Source organism: Neomonachus schauinslandi, chromosome 4 (genome assembly GCF_002201575.2).
Source record: "Neomonachus schauinslandi chromosome 4, ASM220157v2, whole genome shotgun sequence".
Classification (NCBI taxonomy): domain Eukaryota; kingdom Metazoa; phylum Chordata; class Mammalia; order Carnivora; family Phocidae; genus Neomonachus; species Neomonachus schauinslandi.
Window position 1 is genome coordinate 90168713 of NC_058406.1, and position 26555 is coordinate 90195267.

The 26555-nt window shown below is 40.5% G+C and overlaps 2 protein-coding genes and 2 pseudogenes across 6 annotated transcripts in view; 1 reads left to right on the plus strand and 3 right to left on the minus strand.

Moving 5' to 3' along the window:
- Positions 1 to 4270: 4270 nt before the first annotated feature.
- Positions 4271 to 6598, minus strand: LOC110580611 (programmed cell death protein 5-like). The gene is made up of 2 exons (XM_044914342.1): positions 6573 to 6598; positions 4271 to 4799 (listed from the first exon to the last, which is right to left on the minus strand). Exons 1-2 carry the CDS (start codon positions 6596 to 6598, stop codon positions 4328 to 4330), a joined length of 498 nt encoding a protein of 165 aa, XP_044770277.1. The 3' UTR covers positions 4271 to 4327.
- A 1564-nt stretch (positions 6599 to 8162) lies between these two features.
- LOC110580610 lies at positions 8163 to 9250 on the minus strand (annotated as a pseudogene).
- A 1554-nt stretch (positions 9251 to 10804) lies between these two features.
- LOC110580557 lies at positions 10805 to 11886 on the plus strand (annotated as a pseudogene).
- An 894-nt stretch (positions 11887 to 12780) lies between these two features.
- The window catches only part of WDR47 (WD repeat domain 47), a 58549-nt gene continuing 44774 nt past the window's right edge, over positions 12781 to 26555 (minus strand). For 2 of the 5 annotated variants that reach the window (XM_021689967.1, XM_021689965.1), the window contains exons 11-16: positions 25638 to 25795; positions 23879 to 24048; positions 22534 to 22704; positions 21494 to 21625; positions 17490 to 17708; positions 12781 to 14212 (exon numbers count right to left, since the gene is read on the minus strand). In XM_021689967.1, coding sequence (XP_021545642.1) covers positions 14070 to 14212; positions 17490 to 17708; positions 21494 to 21625; positions 22534 to 22704; positions 23879 to 24048; positions 25638 to 25795 — 993 coding nt within the window. In that variant the 3' untranslated portion in view covers positions 12781 to 14069. Of the gene's footprint in view, positions 14213 to 17489; positions 17713 to 21493; positions 21626 to 22533; positions 22705 to 23878; positions 24049 to 25637; positions 25796 to 26555 lie in introns of those variants that run through there. The other 3 variants (XM_044914575.1, XM_021689968.2, XM_021689970.1) reach the window with 3 other exon arrangements.

Sequence of the window (26555 nt, forward strand, 5' to 3'; positions counted from 1 at the left end):
AAAAGAGAAGGCCCCCCCAAATTAAGAATGAAACAGGATAAATTATTTATGACTAAAACACTTAGCAAACCAGAAATAAAAAGAAAACCTTGCCAGATAGAGTACTACAGGTAAACACTATACTTGAAATCTTTCTCTCTGAGATCAAGAATGAGATGAGGGAAAAAGCTCTGGAAGATTTCTGGGATACTGACAGTATTCTATTTCTTTCTTTCTTTCTTTTTTAAAGATTTTATTTATTTGACAGAGAGACCAGCAAGAGAGGGAACACAGGCAGGGGGAGGGGGAGAGGGAGAAGCAGGCCTCCTGCTGAGCAGGGAGCCCGATGTGGGGCTCGATCCCAGGACCCTGGGATCATGACCTGAGCCGAAGGCAGACGCTTAACGACTGAGCCACCCAGGCACCCCGACAGTATTCTGTTTCTTAATCTAGAAGGTAGGCACATGGGTGTATGCTTTTTAATAATTTGCTAAGATGGACAGTTATATATTATATACTTTTCTGTATATATATTTCACATTTTATGAAAGTTTTTTTTTTAAATGGGAAAGACTAATTGAGATATTGTTACGGTTTGAACTGTATTCCTCCAAAATTCTTATGTTGAAGTCCTATACCCCCGTTCCTCAGAATATGACTCTATTTGGAGATAGTGTCTCCAAAGAGGTAATTAAGCTATAATGAAGTCATTTGCATGGGCCCTAATCCAATATGACTACTGTCCTTATAAGAAGAAATCTGGACACAGGTCAGAGGAAAGCTGATGTGAAGACACAGGGAGAAGGCGACCATCTACAAGCCGAGAGAGGCCTCAAAAGAAACCAACCCTGCTGACACCTTGATCTTGGATTTCCAGCCTCCAGAATCTTTTCCCTCCAGAAAAAAGAAATTTCTGTTGTTTAAGACATCAGTCTGTGGTGTTTTGTTATGGCAGCCGTAGCAAACTAACACAGATTTCTTCAGACATAAAAGACTAAGAAAGTCTCCAACCCATAGACTCTTGACATATTAAAGAAGCTTAACGTCAATAAAAGGTGTGAGTAAAAGAAACAATGATGAGCAAAGGAATTGGTCAAATATATTGACAAATGAAGTCAACTACTGATAGTTAAAAAAAAAAAAAAAAAAAACCCCACAACTTTTTATGTTTAAAAATGTAAAAACCAAAATGCTAAGTAACAATAACGGTGGGAAAAGTATCCTAGGATCCCTGTCGCGCTCTAGAGAGAAATACTGGATGACTGTATATTTTGGTTGGGGGGGGAGGGGAGGATGGGGAAGGAGTTCAACTGAGGAATAAAATCTTAAGAAGACCCAAACACAAGAGAAGGCAGTTAAGACTATCGAGAGCAGAACACAAGCTAAAAAATGCAATGTGTAGAAACCAAGAGGTGCTTAATTTGAAAGAGGCATTAGTCAACTATATAAAATACTTTAGAGAAGCTGAAAAAAATTAAGTCTGGGGGGGAAAAAAAAAAGCCGTTGGATTGCTTAGTCCGTTGACAGGGAGAAGCCTAATTCTAAGCAGTGAAGAACTAAGTTGATAAAGGGAGTCTCTGAACTGAGCAGAAGCTCTGAGATGGCAGTGTATGAAATCAAGGCTACAAGGTTTTTTCAGAGGCAACAAGGTTTTACACTCCTTCAAAACAGAAATGAATAAGGAGGGGTGGAAAGAAAGGTTCTAAAGCAAAAAGAAGAGAAGCTGACAAAATTCACTTTACTACCCGATATCAAGAAGACGGTGAAATGGTCCACTGGAAAGCCAGGAGTGGCACTGTGGGTCAAGAAGCTAGGATGGGGAATAGAGATCTGGGAAAACAGCTCTATAGGGAGCATTATACAAAGGGAGATGAATCAAAAACTCTTCAAGCAGCTGAGTTTTGACTGTGACTCCCACAGTCATGTTATTAAGCTACCTTACTTTCTCCAATAATGATCAGCAGATGCAGAACTTATCCAGGACTAGGAACTGAAGAAACGATGGAAGACCAGGACGTGAGGCAGAAGTGGAACCAGCCTCAAATTTAAGTCCTCCTGCCAAATCCCCTTGGTCACTGACTGAAGGCTGGAACTCCTTGAGAAATCTTACAGCTGATCTCACACTTCCTCCAAGTAAAACTGCATCTAAACCTGCCCGGGATCTTGTTAGAAACAGCTTCTGACTAAGTCTGAAGTGGGCCTGAGATTCTGCATTTCTAACAGCTCCTGGTGATGGCAGAGATGTTGGCCCACAGACCACACCCTGAGCAGCAAAGTGTTTAGGAAAAGTAAGCATCCTGTGTTGGTTTAGTTTAACGGGGGCACCTGTGATTCTACTACTTGGCAGTTACTAATAAGCTCTCTCCTCTACTTCTTACTTTTTAATCACCTTTCTCATCTATTTCAGGCTTTGACACTAATATCAAAATTATATAAAATAATAGCGGTGTTTGATGACTATGTGCCAAAAACTGTTACATACATTCATTCATTCAATTCTCCAAAAACTCTCGGTAGTAGTACGGTTACCTTCATTTTACAGATTAGGAAAACAAGTAAACTGAGTGGAGAGCTACCAAGAAAGACTGAGATCTCCAAGGAAAGTCCCAGCTGAGTGGAAATCGGCACAGAAAAAAAAGTATCTGATTTCGATGAATTACACGTGTATAAGAAAGACAAGACTAACGAGTCAAATTCCGTATTAACCTAGAAGTTGCATGGCACAAAAGTCAGGAGTTTGCAATTTGGTCCGTTCGCCTATGTGTAGTTGGCTGGAGCCGGGGCTCTCAAACTTGCGAATGGGCACCGCTAACAACTTCCCAGAGGATGATGACGCTAATCTGGGGACCACATTTTCATAACCACTGCCACGGACAAAATACGAATTGTTTTTCACCACCCACCCATAAACCTGAATCTCTAACTTTTTTACATTCAAATCAGATTTAGAGTTTCAAAAAAATTCACTCCAACCAAATCCAAGCTATTCCGCTGACGCCGTTTGCTCAAATTCTGCGTAAAGTTTTCCGAGATAACTAAAGCCCACAAAAATTCAGCGTTCGCTCGGGTCTGGCTTTGCACTTGCTTTTCCCTCTCCCTAGGCCGCTCTTTGAACCGTGGAACGCGCGACACCAGCCGCGCTGCATCCGAAGATAAGGCGGCCAGTTGCCCGCTCATCCTGGCACCCGCAGCGCCGCGAGGCCCCCCGAAACCCCGGAGAGCGCGGCCCCCGCCCCGGGCAGCGTCCGCGGCCTCCCCCGCGCCCACCGCCCGCCCACGCCGCCCGCCGCCGCACAGACACCCGACCGCGCCGACTCACGGCCCAGTCGCCAGCCTGCGTCTGGGAAAGAAAGACACCTACCCCTCCAGCTGAAAAAGATGGCCAGCCGCCTGCCGGGGCGCTCGAGCGCTTCAGCGGGCGCGGGGCGTCTCGAGCGTCCTCATCGACTCGCTCGGCTGGCAGCCGTGCGTCCTTCCCCGGCGTGCGTCTGATTGGCCCGCCGAGGGGGCCGGGCTCTGGGGGCTTGCTTTAGGCCAGGACGTTCTCATTTTGATCTTTGGAACGGTCTACGAATGAACTCGTACAAGGAAGCCAAATATATACGAATACTAAACTTGTTTCCTTGGTACTGATTTATTTTGCAAGTCCGAATGTGTAACATTTGCAATAATTATTTAAGTAGGGTATAATGAACGACAACGGCAGTCCTGTATCTGGGGTGTGGGGGGACGAGCTACATTCTGCTTTAGTTGGAAATAATAAATTTCGTTTTGTTTTTGTCTTTAACTGCTGGCCTTGCAATTTCAGAAAACTCTCCAAAGAGGAAATGATGAGTTTTACACACTAGGAGGAAATGAGAAGTGTACACAAGAATTCTTGGCAACAAACTTAAAAGTGTGTTAAAATTTGGTGTATAAGGTACACTTGGTGTGCATGTTGCTTATTACAATTTTTTTTAAAGTAAAATACACCTGAGGGGCGCCTGGGTGGCTCAGTCATTAAGCGCCTGCCTTCGGCTGAGGTCATGATCCCAGGGTCCTGGGATCGAGCCCCACATCAGGGCTGCCTGCTCAGCGGGAAGCCTGCTTCTCCCTCTCCCACTCCCCCTGCTTGTGTTCCTTCCCTCGCTTTGTCTCTCTCTGTCAAATAAATAAATAAAATCTTTTTAAAAATTTAAAAAAGATACACCTGACAAAGTTTACCACCTTAACCATTTTTTTGCATAACAAGTTTATTTTTTTAAAAGACATATAGACAACAAAGTAAACAATCAGATCTTCACTTCTACCCAGTATTATCTGTCCTAGAACTGTTCCATTAAGTTCCAGTCTCTAAACATCTTAAATTTCAATAATCGTCCTCTTCATCAGAGTCCATGACTTTTCTTCTGTTGAATTTAACTGTGGTTTTCTTTTCTGTTTGTTGGCTTACTTTTTCAAGGATTTCTATTAAACCTTGTTCTGATACCTTCCCACTTAGTTGTCCATATCTTGCCATCTGTATGAGGTAATTCTCTACTGCTTTCGTTTTTTCGGGCTTTACAAGTGCTAAGTTACTTAAACGAGCCCGGGCTGACTGATCCAGGACTTGGGCTACGATGCTGTTTCTCATTTCAGCTTCCCTGTGCTTTGCTTCCTGTTGTGCTGCATCGCCAGGATCCCCATGCTTCGCCTGCAGTTCGGCCAGCCTCTCTTTCCTCAGAGCCTCGAGCTCCTCCTCCGCCCTGGTTCGGCAGTCCCGGGTTGAGCCGCCGCGACCACCCTCCGAGGGCTCTCCCGCAGCGCCCTGGCGCGCGCACGGCCCTCCCCACTGTGCCCACCTTAACCATTTTTAAGTATACAGTTCAGGGTCATCCACAGCATATTGTGCCACCATCACCACCATCCAGCTCCAGAACTCCTTCATCCTGCAAAACTGAAACTCTACCCATGTAAACAACAATTCACCGTTCCTGCCCTCCGCCCTTCCCTGGCCCCTGGCAACCACCATTCTATTTTGTATCTCGATGAATTTGACCACACGAGGTATATAAGTATTTGTCTTTTTGTGGCTGGCTTATTTCACTGGGTGTAATGTTCTCAAGTCTCATCCCTGTTGTAACTTGTCAAAATTTCTTTCCTTTTTAAAGGCTGAATAATATTTCATTGTATTGTGTACCACAGTTTGTTTATCCATTGATCTGTTGATGGACTTCTCACCTTTTGGCTATTGTAATGTTGCTATGAACGTGAGTGTGCAAATGTCTCTTCAAACTCTGCTTTCAGTTTTTTGGGGTATGTATCCAGAAGTGGGATTGCTGGGTCATATGGTACTTCTATTTTTAATTTTTTGAAAACCACCATACTGTTTTCTACAGTGGCTGAACCATTTTTTTTATATGATTAGCAACAGTTTAATCAAGCCGTAGCATTTGCAGGATTCTCAAATGGAAACTATATAAAGCCTGTTATAAAAATTAGTAAAAGATGCAAGGTAGAACACCTTTTAATACTGATACAATGGCAATAGCAGCTTTACAAGTATTTATAGGATTTCTATAGCATTTCTTTATTCTATAGCATTTTTTATGAACCATTATTCCACAAGAATGATCAAATCATCACATCATTTAAATTAAATTGAGACGTACAAGATGGTTTATTAATATTACAAACATTATAAGTGCCCCATAAAATATTGTTACAGATACTCAAATGTTTTATTCTCAGTGACCATTCCCTTTATTTTTGCATAATATAAATGTAGCTAGCAGGTTTTTTAAAAAAAAAAAACTAGAATCATATGTTTCTTAACTTCATTATCTGTTTAATTTTCATTCATAAATGTGTTGTAAACATAAATGTGGGTCTCATAAGAACAAAACATCATTCCCAGGTCTGTTTTTCAGTCTGGTGACTTCCCACAATACTCTATTTGGCATCTCAAAGCAGTATTTCTGCATTTCTTGACATCTCAAAGCAAAATAGGTATTTCTGAGAAGTTACTAAAATATCTTTTTTAGCCTATGCTAACCAGGGGATATTTCAAGGATATCATCTATGTAGCTGCTTCCTGTCAGGCTCAAAAGTTCAGTCAAGATCAAAACCCCTTGTTTCCTATCCACGAGGCTCTGCTATCCTTATTCTTGGAATTGCAGTGGAGGTTATCAGCTTCAAAGCTAATCCTGTGCCTTCAGTCACATTCACCCTAATGACAGGTCCCCTTCCTTCGTGATACTTAATACATTAGTGATGGTGATCTTGGCTGAAGCTATAGTATGTCCACTGCTAAGTACATATATCTGACAAACGGGGGGGGGGTTCCCAGAAATACTTGGCAATTTTGTAGGAGTCTGACTTATATAGGGTTGCCAAATAAAACACAGAATGCCCAGTTAAACTTGAATTTCAGATAAACACTGAATATTTTTTTTAGTATAACTATGTCCCATGCAGTATTTGGGACATAATTATACGAAAAGAAACCATTCATTGTTTAATGGGACATATTTATACTTAAAGGTTATTTGTTATTTATCTGAAATACAAATTTGATTGAGTGTCATGTATTTATAATTGCTAAATCTGGCAACCCCAGACCGGCAGGGAAGAACCTGCGTTTTTGCACACAGGTGTGCATTATTCCTGTTATTGACTCAACAGGCTATTGAGGACAGGGAATTAGGTCTCACAGTGAACCTGCTATGGACTTCAGAGAATCCTTCAGGGCCTTGTGGAAAATAAAAGGTTCATGTTGAGGTCCTCGTGAAACTTACATTTAGCTGGATGAATGTGGACAACAGATATCAAAGTAAGGAATATCTCAGACTTCAGTGAGCCAGATATAATCACCTACCTAAGATGTTAGAAATGATACATTCTAGGGGCACCTGGGTGGCTCAGTCGTTAAGCATCTGCCTTCGGCTCAGGTCATGATCTCGGGGTCCTGGGATCGAGCCCTGCATCAGGCTCCCTGTTCCACGGGGAGACTGCTTCTCCCTCTCCCACTCCCCCTGCTTGTGTTCCCTTTCTCGCTGTGTCTCTCTCTGTCAAATAAATAAATAAAATCTTAAAAAAAAAAGAAATGATACATTCTAATTTTTAAGGTTACTTTGGACATTTTGCTTCGAATCCTTTTGGAAAATAACTGGGTTTGGATAGTGAACAGAAATCAAATCTAGAGGGTCTTTTTTACTGATCAAGTTTGTAGCACTTAATGCATTAGTTTTACAGGATGAAATACTTTTTTTTTTAAGGATTTATTTATTTGAGAGAGAGTGAATGAGAGACAGAGAGCATGAGAGGGAAGAGGGTCAGAGGGAGAAGCAGACTCCCCGCTGAGCAGGGAGCCTGATGTGGGACTCGATCCTGGGACTCCACGATCATGACCTGAGCCAAAGGCAGTCGCTTAACCAACTGAGCCACCCAGGCGCCCTGAAATACTTTTTTTAAAAAGATTTTATTTATTTATTTGACACAGAGAGAGAGAGAGTGAGAGCACAAGCAGGGGGAGAAGCAGGCTTCCCCGCTGAGCAGGGAGCCCGACGTGGGGCTTGATCCCAGGACTCTAGGATCATGACCTGAGCCAAAGGCAGATGCTTAAGCGACTGAGCCACCCAGCCACCCCAAAATACTTTTCTTTTTAATTACCCAAGAATATTCAAGATGAATGGGCACCAGGTTCTTTTCATTTTTTTTCTAAGATTGATTGATTTATTTTTAGAGAGAGCGAGAAAGCGTGGGGAGTAGCAGGAGAGAATCTTTCAAGCAGACTCTCTGCTGAGCAAGGGGCCTGAACCAGTGCTCGATCCCACAACCCATGAGATCATGACCTGAGCCGAAACCAAGAGTCAGACACTTAACCAACTGAGCCACCCAGGCGCCCCACCAGGTTATTTTCTTAATGTCATAACTATACCTGTTGAGTAAAAATTAGCTCTCTAATTAAATTTGAACAACCTCTCTAACCTAAATTGGGTAATTCCAGGATAAATATCACTTTGGGGATTGCATTTTTTCATCTGTTCTCTTACTGATCCTGCAAACCAAAAAATGTCCAAATACCCCTTAATATCACAGTATGAGTGGGTTCCAAACATACTTTAATTCTTCAAATGGAATTATATATAATTATTTATACAAACCCTACTACATTAAAGATTGGGATGATTTTATCTGAGTATTTTGTGGACCATCACATGCAGTCAGGCAGGGTTGGCGTCGGTTTTGTTCAACAAAGCTGCAGTGGCAGTCTGAGTTGGACTTCTAGGCTGACCGTGCTGAAACTTTCTCCTCAAGGCCCAGGTCATTACTGGAGTCAGCCTAGCTCCTATTTCCATATTTTCTTTATTGGTAAGTGCGGTTCCACCTGTGCTCCTCTCTACATTGACTTTTCTAAGTAGTTCCCGCAGACCTATCTGGCTTTTTACCAGGAGTAATTAAGACATGCGTAAGTTGAGCTGGTAACACTTTGAAGTTGAGTTTCAGGATACTACACTGCAGGTCAGAGACGGTAACTAGTGAATTCTGTGCCTCTGGTGATGATATAAATTTCTTCATCAAAACCGTGTGTTCTTTCATTTCAGTGAGATCTTTAACTGTTGTCTGTGTGGGTCCATCTTTTTTTAATGATCCAGCCTGAAGCGCCTTAGTACAATCAGAATTTCTGAGCAGCCAAGGTGATGGAAGTACCAGTAGAGAGGAGGCGGAGGGAGTAGAGGCAGAGATGGATGAGGAGGAAGGTGGGTGGCTGGCTGTGGCAGTATGGGAGGAAGTACAGCTTGGGATTTTCCAGGGATGGTTAGAACATAGGCAGGCACATTGCTAAATCGACCACTTGTGTGACACATTTGACCACAGCTTGGACAAGGACGAGTTTTCCAAGATGGTCTTCAGTGCCTCCTAGAGTTTGCAGAATTCACTTTCCAAAATGCAAAACTGTTGTTTTAGACTGTGAAGTTCTTGGTGGCAATAATGGTATGGAGAGATGATGTCTTTCCAGACTTCCTAAACTCTGGGCCATGCAGTTCTGGCACCAGCTGTATACAGACCACACTCTCTGTGTCCTAAGTTTTACTGTATCTTTGATATTGGGAGATTTGAAGTTCCAGTTTGATCTCAGCCAGCTTCTGCTAAGGGGTGTTGTCTGTGGAAGGAATAACCACTCTTTCTGGTGACGGTGGCAGAGGGGGAGGTGTAATTAGCTTGAACTGAAGTGGGAGGCTTCTCTTTTTTTGAATAATCTTTTCACTTCGGCTTTTAGCTTTTTTCTTCATTGTTTGAACTTGGGCATTATTTCAGTCTAAGAGCCTGGGGATTAGATGGAGTTAGGGTAGTGGCCTCTCCCTTGCCATTGTGGCTAGCTACACCATTTTACATTGCCATCAGTAGTACACAAGAGTTTCAATTTCTCCACATCCTTGCCACTACATATTATCTTGTGTTTTTGATAATGGCCACCCTAATGGGTATGATGTGGTATCTCATTGTGGTTTTCATTTTCATTTCCCTAACGATGAGTAGTGTTAAGCATCTTTTCATGTGCTTATTGGTCATTTGTCTATCTTCTTTGGAGAATGTCTATTCAAATGCTTTGCCCATTTTTTAATCTGGTTGGTTTTTTTGGTTGTTTTTGTGCTGTGGTTCTTATATATTCTGGATATTAATCCTTTATCCCATATATGATTTGCAAATATTTTCTCCCATTTCGTGGGTTGTATTTTCTCTCTGTTGATTATGTCATTTGGCTTATTACAATTAAAAAATTTTTTTTAATAAAATTTAAATCAGACACCTGACACTTCTGTGGGGAGGAGCTAAGAATTTCTGCACCCCCTCATCCCTACTCTCCTTCCCCATACCCCCACTGAGAAGGGTTCAGAGAATGTAGATACTTCAGTTCTCTTACTTTCTCTTCCACATGAACCTCCAAGAATCTATTCACCTCCATGGAGAAGACAGTGTGGAGGCATGGGAAAAAGAACATATGCAACCGGATATTTATTACAATAAGTAATATAATTTCTAGTGCTTATTATTATCTAATGCACTGCAAAATGAATTCCATACCCCATATATAGGAGGATCTTAAAGTTATCTCCTTGAAGGTAGAATAATTTTATGAACTTTTTTTTTTTTACCATGAAGTTGAGCTGGTCCGTATCAAGAAATGCTTTTTTCCTAGTTTTAAACTTAACACTAATGGCCTGCTGTAATATCTGCAATGTATGAAATTAAGCATGAAAGTAAACTGAAGAGGAGACCGTGGCATACTTTTAGCAGAATTCCCCTCTGCAAAGGTAGGAAAACTGTGTATCTACTGAATATACACAACTACAACTAATGAGATTTCTTTTTTTTTTTTAAGATTTTATTTATTTATTTGACAGAGAGAGACAGTGAGAGAGGGAACACAAGCAGGGGGAGTGGGAGAGGGAGAAGCCGGCTTCCCACCAAGCAGGGAGCCCGATGCGGGGCTCGATCCTAGGACCCTGGCATCATGACCTGAGCCAGAAGGCAGGTGCTTAATGATTGAGCCACCCAGGCGCCCCGGGGAATGATTTCATTTCTTTCTAAAGCACTCAGTTCAACATCTTTGTTGTCTAATTTACAATTTATATATTTTGCTGGACTTTTATTAATCAACTTTCACAATATATCCAGGATGGAAAGTTCTTTAGATCTTGAATAAGACAGACAGGGGACACATAAAAGTCAGGCAGTTGCCCAAGTGTTAAAAAGTAAGTTTGTAGAGGGCCTCAGGCCCCCAGCCTTACCTCACCACAGTGCCCCATTGCCTTGCCTCCACGGGGCCAGGCCCCTGCCCACGGTGGGTGCCTCCCCCTGCATGGGACCCTGCAGCAACCCACGCCTGAGGCTTCCTGGGTCGGCGTCGTCCTCCCAGCCCCCCAGGAGGAGGAAGAAGAGACACCTGCGGCATGACAAGCCCCCCTACACCTACTTGGCCATGATTGCCTTGGTGATCCAGGCCGCACCCTCCCGCAGGCTGAAGCTGGCCCGGATCATCCGTCAGGTCCAGGCCCCATTCCCCTTCTTCAAGGAAGACTACGAGGGCTGGAAGGATTCCATCCGCCACAACCTCTCCTCCAACCGATGCTTCCGCAAGGTGTCTAAAGATCCAGCGAAGCCCCAGGCCAAGAGCAACTTCTGGGCAGTCGACGTGAGCCTGATCCCGGCCGAGACGCTGCAGCTGCAGAACACGGCCCTGTGCCGGCGCTGGCAGAGCGGGGGCGTGCGCGGAGACTTCGCCAAGGACCTGGGTCCCTACGTGTTGCACGGCTGGCCCTACCGGCCGCCCAGTCCCCAGCCGCCACCCAGTGAGGGCTTCAGCATGAAGTCTTTGTTAGGGGACCCCAGGGAGGGGGCACCACGAAGCAGCCCAGGTCCGGCAGGCTCTGGGCACATTGGGGAGAAGGTGATGCCCACTCCACCCCTGCCCTCTGAGAGGCCTCTGTGGCCCCTCTGCCCCCTTCCCGGGCCCAGGAGAGCAGATGCGGAGACTTCCCAGGGCGGAACCAGCAGGCCCTCGCCCCTCTCCCCAGGCACAGAGCCTGGCCTCTCCACTTACTGCAGGGTCCTCCAGATCCTGGGGGACTGTCCAGTGGGAGTCACAGGGCCTCACTTTGGGGGCAGCTGCCCACCTCTTACTTGCCCATCTACACTCCCAATGTGGTAATGCCCTTAGCTCCACTACCACCCACATCCTGTCCCCAGTGCCCACCTTCAACCAGCTCAGCCTACTGGGGGGTGGCCCCTGAAACTCATGGCCCCCCAGGGCTGCTCCGGGATCTAGATGCCCTCTTCCAGGGGGTGCCACCCAACAAGAGCATCTATGATGTGTGGGTTAGCCACTCCCGAGATCCAGCTGCCTCCACCCCAGGCTGGCTACTCTCCTGCTACAGCCTGTGAAGCTCCCAGGGCAGGGGAGCTTTCCCCTCCTATCCCTTCCTGCCATCACTGGCTTGTTGGGGAACCAAGGCCAAGAGGTCCAAGAGGTGTCTGTGGCCACAGCAGCCTTGAAACACCAGGCACCAGCGGTGCTGAGAATCCACGATGTTTATAGGACTACCCCACAAAGGGCTGTGGTCTAGCTAGGCACCACCCTGGCCCTGATGGTCAGTCATGCTTCTCCTACCCCCAGAGGCAAGACTGGAAAGAGTGGGGACTTTCCTTGCAGCAGCCCCTTCCTGATCCCACTTCCTCTTGTTGGTTTATCCTTCTTTCCACCCATCCATCCATCACCATGTGTCACTTCCCCTCCCCGGCTCCAGGCTGGAGGAGGGAGAACCTAAATGGTGGCTCCAGCCTGAAGTCCTGTCCTCCCTCATCTGCCTGGGAATGAGGTAGCAGCACCTTTTTGGGGAAGGGAAATCAAAATTCTGCTTGGTTTTGGTGATGGTAGTGGGGAAGATAACAGCAAAGAGTAGACCAAAAAAAAAAAAAGTCAGTAGAAGAACTTTATTTAAGTAATCTCTACACCCAACATGGGGCTCGAACTCACAACCCAGAGATCAAGAGTCACACACTCCACCAACTGAGCTAGGAAGGCACCCCACTAGAAGAACTTTAGAAAGAAATTTAACAAATTGATTGGGGGGGGGGGGCGCCTCGGTGGCTCAGCCGGTTAGGCGTCTGTCTTAGGCTCGGGTCATGATCCCAGGGTCCTAGGATCGTGTCCCACATTGGGCTCCTTGCTCAGCAGGAAGCCTGCTTCTCCCTCTGCCTGCCACTCTCCCTCCTTGTGCTCTGTCTCTGACAAATAAATAAATAAAATCTTAAAAAAAAAAATTGATTGTGGGGTTCACCCACTGGACCACACCACCTCCAAGTAAACTGGAAAAAATAACACTCTAAATTGAAAGTCACAGACACTGAGGAACAGGAATATTTTTAGGTGTCAAGAGGTCTTTATTGAAATAATAGCACAGTTACACTTCTAATATCCTTTCCACTTGTATACAATAGATTAAAAATGCTTGCTACATACAGTGCACAGACAGTTCAATAATTAGAACTCAACCGCATTTGAAATAAATAAAATAGCCTATTTAATAATTTAAAGTAAAATTACTGTACAATATGAAAATAAAGATACATAAATGTTAGGATCTACAATGCCATAGAAATAAAATCATTATTCTGAATTACACAAAACAGTGCAAGAAACAAATCCAAGTAAGCTTTTGGAGTGCAAAGTTTAAATTTTTCCATTTTAAATTATCATGCAGACATAGCATTTCAAACCATGCTATAGTCTATGGCAAAGTTTTTAATTTTAAGAGGAAAAACGCTAGCCAGTAAATTTACTGTACCATCAAGTGTTGCATCATGTAACGCTGCCGCTCTGCTTCTACAGTACAGTTTAGAAGGGAGGTATCTTGTTGCATTCAAAAAATTGAAATTAACAAGTTTCTGAAGCAAACATATTTACCTTTTAAGCCTGAAACAAAATAATGTGACATAATAGAATTACATCCCTGGGTTTAAGAAAAAAGAAAAGGCCAATACCACATCATGAACTAAGAAGCAGTTTTCCATCCATCTTTAAACTCCATAATGATCCTTAGTGAAAATAACCATGTAACTTTTGAGAGACATATAAAATTCTGACCTCTAGCTGACAAGTGATATAATATCATGGGAGTGTGAGAAAAGTAATTTCTGAACACGTATGTTTAATCTGTGTAGAACTTGGCTGCATTACAGGTAATAATATGCTTATAGTTCAATTTCAATGTGTATATAAAACTGTTATTTAGGCAAAGACCAAGGAATGCATTTAATACTAAACCGTAAACACATCGTCCACCTTGACTTGGAGTGCACACTGACAACATAAGAGCTCTTCTGCAGACTTTGGCAACAAGACTACATATAGCAGGTCACAGCAGCACGCGCTCACATGGAAGACTGAAAGCACTGCAGAATAACACCACCCAACGGTTCCTATCAAAGGGATACACGGTAATAAGGGGCCTCCTCGTGCTAAGCCACTTTTCCCATCAGTCTATGTTCTTCAAATTCGTAATTTTCACAACTCAGTAGTCTGAAGTCTCTGTGCTTTCACTGCATAGACTGACGCTGGGTGTACTCTATCCATTGTAAGTCCAGAGAGTTACAGTTCTGTCTGCAGAGGACGACAGGAAGGAAAGGTCCTGGGTGTGCCATCTGCACTGAATCACTTTGTCCTTGTGCTCCCCCACCACCATGACAGGAAGCTGTTTAGTGAGATCCCCTACATGGAAAAGAGAGACACTGAGTTACAACACAAAATAAGTATATGTATAGATTTCACAGACTTCCTGGTAACTTGAAGGCATTATAGTATACAAAGTCCTAAACTACATAAATACATTTAAAGGTTTAAACAGGGATAAGTCCTTGAACACCTATGTTAAGTAGTATTCGGTAAAATATACACAGCAACATTGGACATAGCTGCCATTCTCTCCTTTAAACTCTCTCGACTTGACTTCTCCCTGGCTCTGGTGCCACTACACCTTGGTCTCCTTTGCTGGTTTGCTGCTCCTTTCCCAGGAGGCAGCCTTCAGATTTCCTGTTCCCTTTACACCCACTTCCTATGAAACTTCATCTAGTACCATGGTACCACGGCCATTTGTGTACTTATGACTCACACATTTCACCTCCAACCTTGACTTCTCACCTGAGCTCCAGACTAGTAGCCAAACAGCTATTTGACATCTCACTTGATTGCCTGATAGTCATCTTAATTTGTTTAAACCGAACTCTTCCTTTTCTTGCCCAAATCTGTTCCTCCTCCTACCAATTAATGGCACCATCTGGTTGCTCATGCCAAAAGCCTAGGAATCAGCATTCCTCTCACGCCCTAAATTTAATCTAAACAAATTAAAATTATATCCTAAATTCAGTCACTCCTTATCACCTCCACCTCTACCACCCTAGTCCAAGCTACCATCATCCCTCACCTGAACTATTCCAATAGCCTGATAGTTACACTTATATTTACACTTATAATCCATTCTCCCTACATAACTCAAAACTATCTTTTAAACAGATATCAACAGATATCAGATCAGATCACTCCCTGTTTTTAATATTCCAAAGGATTCCCATTATGCTTCTTAAAAATGTCTGTAAAACCCTGCCTCTGATTTATTCTTGTCTCTCCCTCCCCTAGTTCTCTAAGTCCCAGACACATTGGCTTCTCGCAGTGTCATGAACATGCTGAATTCACTCCTACCTCAGCACGTCCTGGCCTGGCTTGTGCCTTATCATTCAAGTCTCTGCGCAAATGTCACTTCCCTAAAGAGACCTACTCGAGCCTACCTAAAATAGCCTTCTCCATCCACAGTCACTCTCTCCCACCTCGCTAAATTTTTTTTTTTTTTTTTTTAAAGATTTTATTTATTTATTTGACAGAGAGAGACACAGCGAGAGAGGGAACACAAGCAGGGGGAATGGGAGAGGGAGAAGCAGGCTCCCCGCAGAGCAGGGAGCCCGATGCGGGACTCGATCCCAGGACCCTGGGATCATGACCCGAGCTGAAGGCAGTCGCTTAACCAACTGAGCCACCCAGGCGCCCCCACCTCGCTAAATTTTTAATAGCACTTACCAATACCTGAAATTACATCATTTATTGTTTACTTTTTATTTACCTCCAAAATGTAAGCTCCATCAAGGAGGAAGTTACCTGTCTTATTCATCTGTCTGTCCCTAGTTGATCGAAAATAAATATTTGCTTACTAAGTATTTAAAAATAAAACTAGATGCTGAAGACATAATTACACCAATTATACACTAAGTATCTTAAAGTAAAAGCTAATAGGAGTACATAATGCATATTTTAACATCTACCATCCCTGAACTCAAAATGATTTAGTGTAATAAATGCTGATTCTTTCAAATGTTTTAAAATTACTTAATAAGACTATTCACACTTGATTTGTTTAATAATTTGCTATAATGCACATCAATACAGTACCAGTAATTTGTTCAGTAAATAGTATAAAACTAAAATTTGAAAAATGTTAAAGTTGATTACACCAGATTAACAACAACAAAAAGATCCAAATAGCCATAAAAATCCAAGAGAGCACAGGCAGTAATTTCTCTGACATTGGCAGTAGCAATAGTTTTCCAGGTATGTCTTCTAAGGCAAAGGAAACAAAAACATAAACTACTGGGACTACATCAAAATAAAAAGCTTCTGCACAGCAAAGGAAACAATCAACAAAACAAAAAGACAACCTATGGAACGGGAGAAGATATTTGCAAATGACATATCTGATAAAGGGTTAATATCTAAAATACATAAAGAACTTACACAACTGAACACCAAAAAACCAAACAATCCAATTAAAAATGGGCAGATGACATGAACAGACATGCCTCCAACAGACACATGAAAAGATGCTCAACATCATTAACCATCAGAGAAATGCAAATCAGAACCACAATGAGGTATCACCTCACATCTGTCAGAATGGTAAATAAAAAACACAAGAAACAACAGGTGTTGGTAAGGATTTGGAGAAAAAGGAAAGGAACCCTTGTGCACTGTTGGTGGGAATGCAAACTGGTACAGCCACTGTGGAAAACAGTATGGAGGTTCCTCAAAAAATTAAGAATAGGATTACCATATGATCCAGTAATTCCATTACTGGGTATTTACCCAAAGAATACAAAAACACTAATCCAAAAAGATATATGCACCCTTATGTTTATTTTAGCATTATTTACAATAGCCATGATATGGAAGCAACCCAAATATCCATCAATAGATGAATATATAAATAAGATGTGGTATACACACCATACACACAAACAATGGAATATTAACACATATACACAATGGAATATTACTCAGCCTTAAAAAAGAATGAAATCTTGCCATTTGCAACAACATGGATGGATGGTATAATGCTAAGTGAAATAAATCAGTGACAGAAGGACAAGTACCATATGATTTCACTTGTATGTGGAATTTAAGAAACAAAGAAAAAGAGACCAAAAAAACCAGACTCTATAACTATAGAGAACACACAGATGGTTACCAGAGGGGAGGTGGGGTGGGGGGGATGGGTGAAATAGGTGAAGGAGATTCAGAATACAATTATCTTTTTTTTTTTTTTTTTAAAGATTTTATTTATTTATTTGACAGAGAGAGAGATAGTGAGAGCAGGAACACAAGCAGGGGGAGTGGGAGAGTGAGAAGCAGGCTTCCCGCCGAGCAGGGAGCCCGATGTGGGACTCGATCCCAGGACCCTGGGATCATGACCTGAGCCGAAGGCAGACGCTTAACGACTGAGCCACCCAGGCGCCCCTCAGAATACAATTATCTTGATGAGCACCAGGTGATATATAGAATTGTTGAGTCACTATATTGTATACCTGAAACTAATATAACACTGTACATTAAATATACTGGAATTTTAAAAATAAATTTAAAAAAAGTTATATATGGATTAAAAGAGAGATCCCAAATAGAATAGGAAAGACTACAAACAAGGGAAGAGGTCAATCTCCCTCACCTTGTAGGTCTGTCACCTTTATTTTCATATCATAGGATCCTGTTAGCAAGTAGTGAGCTCCAGGAGAGAATCGAACAGAGCGAACATCACTGGAATGAGGGTGATAACTTTGTACCATTCTTCCTCCTCTTATGTCATACAACATGCAGCTAGAATCTTCTTGTCCTGTGGCTAAGAGACGGCCACTGGGATCTACAGCCACAGATGCCACTGCACTACCTGTATAGAAGAAAGAATAAAAGTTTCATATGGAAAAATCAATACAGCTAAGCTACAACAGCTAACTATGTTCACTGAACCAAACACTAAAAATTTAATGTAGCTTATCAAAACTGTTAAGGAAAAATTCAAATTAACATTCAACCAATAAACACTTGCATCTTTTTTAGAGACAAAGTATGAGAAATGAGAAAGTCTGTTTTTTTGTCACTTGGGGGGGAACCCCCTGGGACACCATTACTTATGGTGCAATAGATGAGCCACTTTTCCTAAGGCAGTGCTATCAGTGTGGGCTAAGTGTCCAGAATAGTCCCATAACAAGCTTAGAGTCTAGTTAGGGAAACAAGAAATTAAACAACAAAATATGTTTTAGGACAGAGTGTAGGAAATGTCTCTAAGCAATACAGCAATAACTGCCAGGAGAAACTAGATGAAAATAAGCACTGAGTCCACATTTTGCAGCCCTAAATCTAGACTGTGCATTTTCATTGGGGGCAATAATGCCCACCCAGGGGGTGCAAAATGGTTCTCAGGAGATGGAAAAATCTTAAATAGTTTGTAGCCCTCCAAAGCTTAACCCCACCCAATAAAATCTATTCCTAGTATTTAATGTCTCTGGTTAGGAAAAAATTTAATTTAGTTTTTCTCCTTGCATGTGGGGGGGGGGCGCAATAATGAAAATAAAATAAAAATTAACCTAGGAGCAATCAGAAGGCACTGAAGTACTGCAAGGTATGATGGGCTCTGGCTGTTGTGTGGACCATGGACTGAAGGGGGCAAAAGTGGGAATGCAGTGTACAGAAAGGAAGCTCTTGCAGTGGTTAAGCTGAGAGATGGTGGTGTTTTATCCCAGAGTGGTGGCAATAAAAATGGAAAGTAGTAGAGGGATTTAAGATAAATTTTGGAGGCTAAAACAACACAATTTGCTTATGAATTGGTTATTGGAGGAAAGGAGAGAAAGAAGGATCCAGGGAGACTCTTTTAGGCACGAACAATGGGTGGTAGCACCACTTAGGTGAGGAGGTCTGAGGTAGTTTTGTTTGAGAAGAGAAGTCATGATTCAACGGTTTAAGACATGTTAAGTTTGACATATCCTCTAAGATATTCAAAAGGACATGTCAAGTAGGTGGATTAGAAATATGAGGCTGGCATGTAGAAGAGGTTTGGGCTAGAGATAAAAATTTAAGATCTGTCAGCACAGGAATTACACTTAAAGCTGGAGGAATAGAATGTACTCATGTAGAAAGGAAGGAGACAAGGACACACAGGCAATCAGACAACAAAAAGAAATAAAAGGCATCCAAATCGGTAAGGAAGACGTAAAACTTTCACTATTTGTAGATGACCTATACGTGTGTGTGTGTGTATATATATATATATATAAAGAGAGAAAGAGAAAACCTGAAAGACTCTGAAAAACTGCTAGAATAAACGGATTTAGTAAAGTCATAGGATACAATATCAATGTACAGAAATCTGTTGCATTTTATACACCAATAATGAAGCAGAGGAAAGAGAAATTAAGAAAACAATCCCACTTACAACTGCACCAAAAATAATAAGATACCTAGGAATAAACCTAACCAAAGAGGTGAAAGAGGTCTGCTCTGAAAACTATAAAACACTGATGAAAGAAACTGAAGACGACACAAAGAAATGGAAAGAGATTCCATGCTCATGGATTGGAAGAATATTGTTAAAATGCCTACACTACCCAGAGCAATCTACACATTTAATGCAATCACCATCAAAATACCAATAGCATTTTTCACAGAACTAAAACAAACAATTCTAAAATTTGTATGGAACCAAAAAAGATCCCAAATAGCCAAAGCAATCTTGAAAAAGAAAAGTAAAGCTGGAGGCATCACAATTCTGGACTTCAGATTATATTACAAAGCTGTCATCATCAAAACATTATGGTACTGGCATAAAAATAGGCACATAGATCAATAGAACAGAAAAGAAAACCCAGAAATGAACCCACAACTATATGGTCAATTAATCTTTGACATAGCAGGAAAGAATATCCAATGGGAAAAAGAGATTCTCCTCAACAAATGGTGTTGGGAAAACTGGACAGCCACCTGCAGAAGAATGAAATTGGATCAGATTTTTATACCATACACAAAAATAAATTCAAAATCGATTAAAGACCTAAATGTGAGACCTGAAACCATAAAAATACTAGAAAAAAACACAGGCAGTAACTTCTTTGACATTGGCCAAAGCAGCTTTTTTCTAGATATGTCTCCTGAAGCAAGGGAAGCAAAAGCAAAAATAAACTACTGGGACTACATCAAAATAAAAAGCATCTGTACAGGGAAGAAAACAATCAACAGAACTAAAAGGCAACCCACAGGATGGGAGAAGACATTTGCAAATGACACTATCTGATAAAGGGTTAGCATCCAAAATCTATAAAGCACTTATTCAGCTCAACACCAAAAAACCAAATAATCCAATTAAAAATGGGCAGAGACATGAACAGACATTTCTCCAAATAAGTCATACAGATGGCCAACAGACACACAAAAAGATGTTCATCATCAATTACCATCAGGGAAATGTAAATAATGAGATATCACCTCGCACCTTTCAGAATGGCTAAAAGCAACAACACAAGAAACAACAGTATAAAGGTTCCTCAAAAAGTTAAAGAAAGATAAACCTACCCTACAATGCAGCAATTGCATTACTAGGTATTTACCCAAAGAATGCAAAAACAATCAAAGGGATACATTCATATAAGATGATACGTTTATAGCAGTATTATTTACAATAGCCAAATTATGGAAGTATCCATTGGACTTCCAATTATGGAAGGTGTCCATCAACTGATGAATGGATAAAGAAAATGTGTGTGTGTATATATATATATATAATACATGTGTATATATATATATAATACATGTGTATTAAATATATATATATGCACACACACATTTTCTTTATCCATTCATCAATGGAGATACACACACACACAGAGGCAGAAAAGGGAGTCTAAAATAAAATAAATGGCAGGATACTGAAACACTCTTAAATACCAGTGTTTTAAAAAGGTGATACAACACAAAGAGCAGTATCCTCAGTTTACATGGAAAAATTCAAGGTATATTGTTAAGTTTAAAATGTGAGGCATGTATTATATGCTACCATTCCTGTGTGCATGTATACATATGTTTAAAGAAGACAGAAGATCATGATATATACAAACTTCTTGTTTATATACTTACAGATTATGTATAGAGGAATAAATAAGAAACTGGTCCCTTAGGGAGACACCAAGGAATAGGAGTAGGAAGAAAATGATTTTGTTTAATTTCAATTTCTGCACTATGTATTTAAAAAAAAAAAAAGACTTTTTTTTTTTAAAGGTCTGAGTTCTAAAATAGCCCTGCTAACATGTTGTGATGAGCACTGGGTATTATAGGCAACTAATGAATCATTGAACACTACATCAAAAACTAATGATGTACTATATGTTGGTTAACTGAACACAATAATAAAAAAAAGGAAAAAAACAAAATAGCCCTGTTAACATAGTAATTAGGGCATGACACTTTATCTCCCTGGGCTTCAGTCTCCTGAGCTGAATTTTATTTATACAAAGAGAGTAACAGATGGAAGTATTCTGAAAGAACTTAAGGTAATCAATGAAATACCAAGTATTTACTATTTGTTCCTGTTTTTTTAACATATGTGTTGCAGGGGAGAGGAAGTAGATAAGTGCATTTTACAAAGTTTCTTTCTCATATAAATTCATTTAAATTCCAAAAACCTACCAGTCCCATGGAATGTTGTGCCAACAACACGAACACAGCTTGGTACCCGAAGATCCCAAAACCTAACAGTCTTATCTTGGGAACCAGATGCAATCATCCAGCCACTCCAGGTATAAAGTGCTAAAATATGGCCTATAAAAGATCATATACTCAGTTACTACTGTGAAACAAACAGTACTTTTCCTTAACACATTCAAAGGTAGGTACTCCTCATTATTGGGCATGTGATGATCTAGTTAATCAAATATACTGACTGGTAGAGATTTTCCACATGTATCAAATATATTGGCAATTTTACTTATTTTATTTTTAAGATTTTATTTATTACTTTGTGAGAGAGAGAGCACACAGGGAGAGTGAGAGAGAGCAGCACACTCCCCTCCCCACTGAGCAGAGAGCCTGATGTGGGGCTCGATCCCAGGACCCTGAGATCATGACCTGAGCTGAAGGCAGACACTTAACCGACTCAGCCACCCAGGCACCCCTATATTGGCAATTTTTAAAAAATTAAATTCAGTAAAATCCACAACATGAAAACCATACTAAAGAATCTGTTTTGTGATTCAGTATTTCAGGATATCATAATTAGTACTGAAAAAATATTATCATTTTAAATTATAGCAAATTATGGCAAAGCATAGGCTTGTGTGGTTATTAGAACACTGGCTTTGCAAGAGACAGACCTGAGGTCATATCTCAGTTCTGCCATGTTTAGTTGTTAAGATACTGGTCAGGTCTTGCCTTTTCAAGTTTTGTTTATTTCATGTGTAAGAAGGAGATAAAACTTCGTGACTTATAAGGTTGTTGTGAGGATTAAATTAAGGAATTATCTGTATAAGCAAAGGATTTAGCACACCAGGGAAATGTTATTTATCATTACTGTGTTGTTATCCAAAGTTCCCACTTTAAATTTTTAAAATAAAAATTTCCTGTCTTGAAGAAGTCCCTTTTGATAAAATATACCATATTAATGAAAATGCAGAGGGAGAAAAAGCACAGCTTGAACAAAAAGAAAAGTAGCATCTAAGACTACTGCATACCGGTATGTCCACTCAGAGCATGCAGGCCCTGTCCTCTTTGACAATCAGTTGTATAAATGTTACAGTCCCCTGCTCCAGCACTTATCAAAATAGCTCCACCACTTTCTGGGCCTTCCATAAATGCCAAGTCTCTAATTGTCCCATCATGCATACTAAATTCCAGATCCGGTCCTGAAACAACAATAAGAATTTAAAAAAAAAGATGCTGCTCAACTTACTGTGATAATTTGAGATTGCTAAACTGTCTCAAAACTAAGCAAGAATAATGGTAGAGAGGTGTGGTTTATATTTTCATTTAGGGATTAATACTATAATCAATTTCACTTTACTGAGCAAAGAACTTTAAGGATTTTTTTGGTTTTTTTATTTTTTAAGATTTTTTATTTATTCACTTGAGAGAGACAGAGCAAGCGAGAGCATGAGCTGGGGGGAGAAGCAGGCTCCCAGCTCAGCAGGGAGCCTGACTTGGGACTCGATCCCAAGACTTCGGGGTCATGACCTGAGCCGAAGATAGACATTTAACCAACTGAGCCACCCAGGCACCCCAGCAAAGAACTTTAAGAAATCAAAATACTGATTCAGTTATCATCATACCTAAAACAGAGCTATACATAGTTATCTTCTAATGAAATGAAAGAGAAGACAGGTACACTCTGTAACATATTCATTAATGCACTGTTAGTAGTTAAACTACTAACAATAATTTTTTTAAGATATTGTTTATTTTATTTGAGAGAGAGAGAGCGAGCGAGCACAAGCAGGTGGAGTGGCAGAGGAAGAGGGAGAAGCAGACTCCCCACTGAGCAGGGAACCCGATGCGGGGCTCGATCTCAGGACCCTGAGATCATGACCTGAGCCAAAGGCCGAGGCTTAACCAACTGAGCCACCCAGGTGTCCCTGATAACAATAGTTTTCTAATTATTAGACAACAACTATAAGGACTTACTAAAGAAGAATCATGCCTTATGAAGGCAACTAAGCAATTATAATATTAAAAAAAAACTCTCCTTAAGGCTATATTCTTAGATTATATTGAAAATAATACAGAGATATATCAAAGATACAACACAGGGAAAACATTAAGAATACACTGGTAAGGGCGCCTGGGTGGCTCAGTTGGTTAAGCGACTGCCTTCGGCTCAGGTCATGATCCTGGAGTCCCTGGATCGAGTCCCGCATCGGGCTCCCTGCTCGGCAGGGAGTCTGCTTCTCCCTCTGACCCTCCTCCCTCTCATGCTCTCTATCATTCTCTCTCTCTCTCTCAATAAATAAATAAATAAAAATCTTTAAAAAAAAAAAAAAAAGAATACACTGGTAAGCTACTGCTTACATACTTGGGACCTACCTGTTGCATTACAAGTCTCTGCATTGAAGGGCAAAACTTTGACATATTTGTCATTTGATCCTGTTGCTAATAACTGCCCACAAGGACTCCAGGCCACACAGTAAATGGATCCTTTATGATGTTTATTCCTTTTAAAACGTACCACTGGCTGCTTAGGGATGTCATGTGCACTAAAAAGAAAAATTACAGAAAGACATTTCAATTTCTTGCTTGCTAAAGTTAATGAAGTTCTATATTATATTTTTGAGGGAGGGAGCAAAAAAGTATCAGACAACATGTCAATAACAATTTTCAAAATCTTAGAAGAAATAAATTTAAAGCATATTTAAAATCCAAAAGTAAAACTATGAACTATTATTAGACTAACCTAACTCCTATTTCAGACCACATAGGAAATAAGATTATTTTTTAAAAAGTCTCCATTTCACATATTTTTTGTGGATTTTAACTCAGAAACACAGAAGAATGAAAAAAGAGTTACTAATGCTTCCAAAATCAGAAAGTTCAAAAAAACATTAAACATATAATATGAGCAATTGATTGGGGCTGAGGGAAGGCAAGGGATCCATAAAAAATAAAAGCAAGAACTCTTTCTGGAGTTTCAAATTTGGCAAGGGTTGATGTCATGACTATCCACACACAGTAAGGCAGGTATAAGTGTTCTGGTCCAGTACAAAGTACTAGGTCTTAAAGGACAGGAAGAATTTTTACAGAAAAAGATGATGGCAGGAGAATAGCTCCAGTGAAGATAAAATATTGTAGGGAAAGTGCCAGCTAAATGTGCAGTATGGGAAACAGTCTGTGGGGCGAGCAGGGAGAAGCCCAAGGTGTTCTGGAGACTGAGCGGGATGGACACTGTAGTAGGTGAGGAGCTGCAGGCATGGCTGTGGAATGTCCTGAATAACCATGCTCCTCAAGGGTGTGGCTTTTAATGGGAGTCAGACACTGGTTTAGTGGAGTAAAAGCATCTTACCTGCACTTTAAAACACAGACTAATATTAGGATACTAAAGAAATTATTAGATATGATAACATCAAATCTATGTAAGAAAATGTACATGTTTTTGGAGATTCATCCTAAAGGGTGAAGTGACATATCTAGGATTTTACCTTAAAATACCTTAGCAAACAAACAAAAAGGATGAAGCAAATGGGACAAAAATCTTGACAATTACTTCATTTCACTGTACTAATCTCTACTTTTGTATATGTTTGAAGTTTCATAATTAAAAACAGAAAAAAAAGACTGATAAATAGCCAATACCTAGAAGGTGCTTAATACTGATCTAGAAAATAGATCAGATCAAAAAATTCTTTTTAGTTGCATATCTAATTCATGACCTAATCAAAACATTTTATGACAAAAATTTCTAAAATTAGTCAATGAGGGGCGCCTGGGTGGCTCAGTTGTTAAGCGTCTGCCTTCAGCTCAGGTCATGATCTCAGGGTCCTGGGATCGAGCCCCGCATTGGGCTCCCTGCTCAGTGGGAAGCCTGCTTTTCCCTCTCCCACTCCCCCTGCTTGTGTTCCCTCTCTCGCTGTGTCTCTCTCTGTCAAATAAATAAATAAAAATCTTAAAAATAAATAAATAAAATTAGTCAATGATTCTTATATTTCTTAAGCATTGAAAATAAAAATTTTAAAGCTTAATAAAAAGAAATAAAAATTAAACACTACTGAATGGCAATTCTGAAAAAGGAACCAATATAGCTAAATTAAAAACTAAAGCAAGAATGATAGTACAAACCACCTATCCTTACCTTGGATCAATTACTTCTGGATAGGCACATACTCTCAGAGTTTTTGAATTTGAACCTACAGCATATAAACCACCACCCGGATGAAAAGCCACTGCTCTAACAGCTTGTGTGTCTTCTAGGGTATTAATACAAACAAATTGTTTTTTTGATTTGTCATCCTGTGGAAAGAATAAATATGAAAGTCATCTTATGAAAAAAATGAATTTGAAAGAATTCATCTTTAGCCCATTTTAAATTCATTTGAACAGTATTATTCACTTTATCACTTTATGTTCACTACCTATAATCACGTATTATTTTAAATGACAAATCCAAATTAACCCAAATTTTTCCTTTTTTGCTGCCCATTGCTGAACTAAGTTCAGAAGGCTCATAACCACTGAAGTTTTTCTTTGCTTACTATGACAAAACATAAGACTATGCATTCTCATATAAAGTTATCTTTAACTATCAAGAAAAAAACACCCCACATATATATTTTTTATAAAATTAACATAATATCGGGGCGCCTGGGTGGCTGTCGTTAAGCGTCTGCCTTCGGCTCGGGTCATGATCCCAGGGTGCTGCGATCGAGCCCCGCATCAGGCTCCCTGCTCAGCGGGAAGCCTGCTTCTCCCTCTCCCACTCCCCCTGCTTGTGTTCCCTCTCTCGCTGTGTCTCTCTCTGTCAAATAAATAAAATCTTTAAAAAATAAAATAAAAAATTAAATTAACATAATATCATTTGTGTTTCTAAAAGTAGGAAGTATAAAAGACTATTACTCAATCCACTTCCACTTGGGTGGGGGTGGGGGAGGATAGTTTACCATTATCTCCAGCAATGAATACTTTAATATTTCAAACTGAAATTGTAAAATACTCCTTTAAAATTATAAAAATGATTTTAATCACATTTAATTTGAACCTCATTTTTATTTTA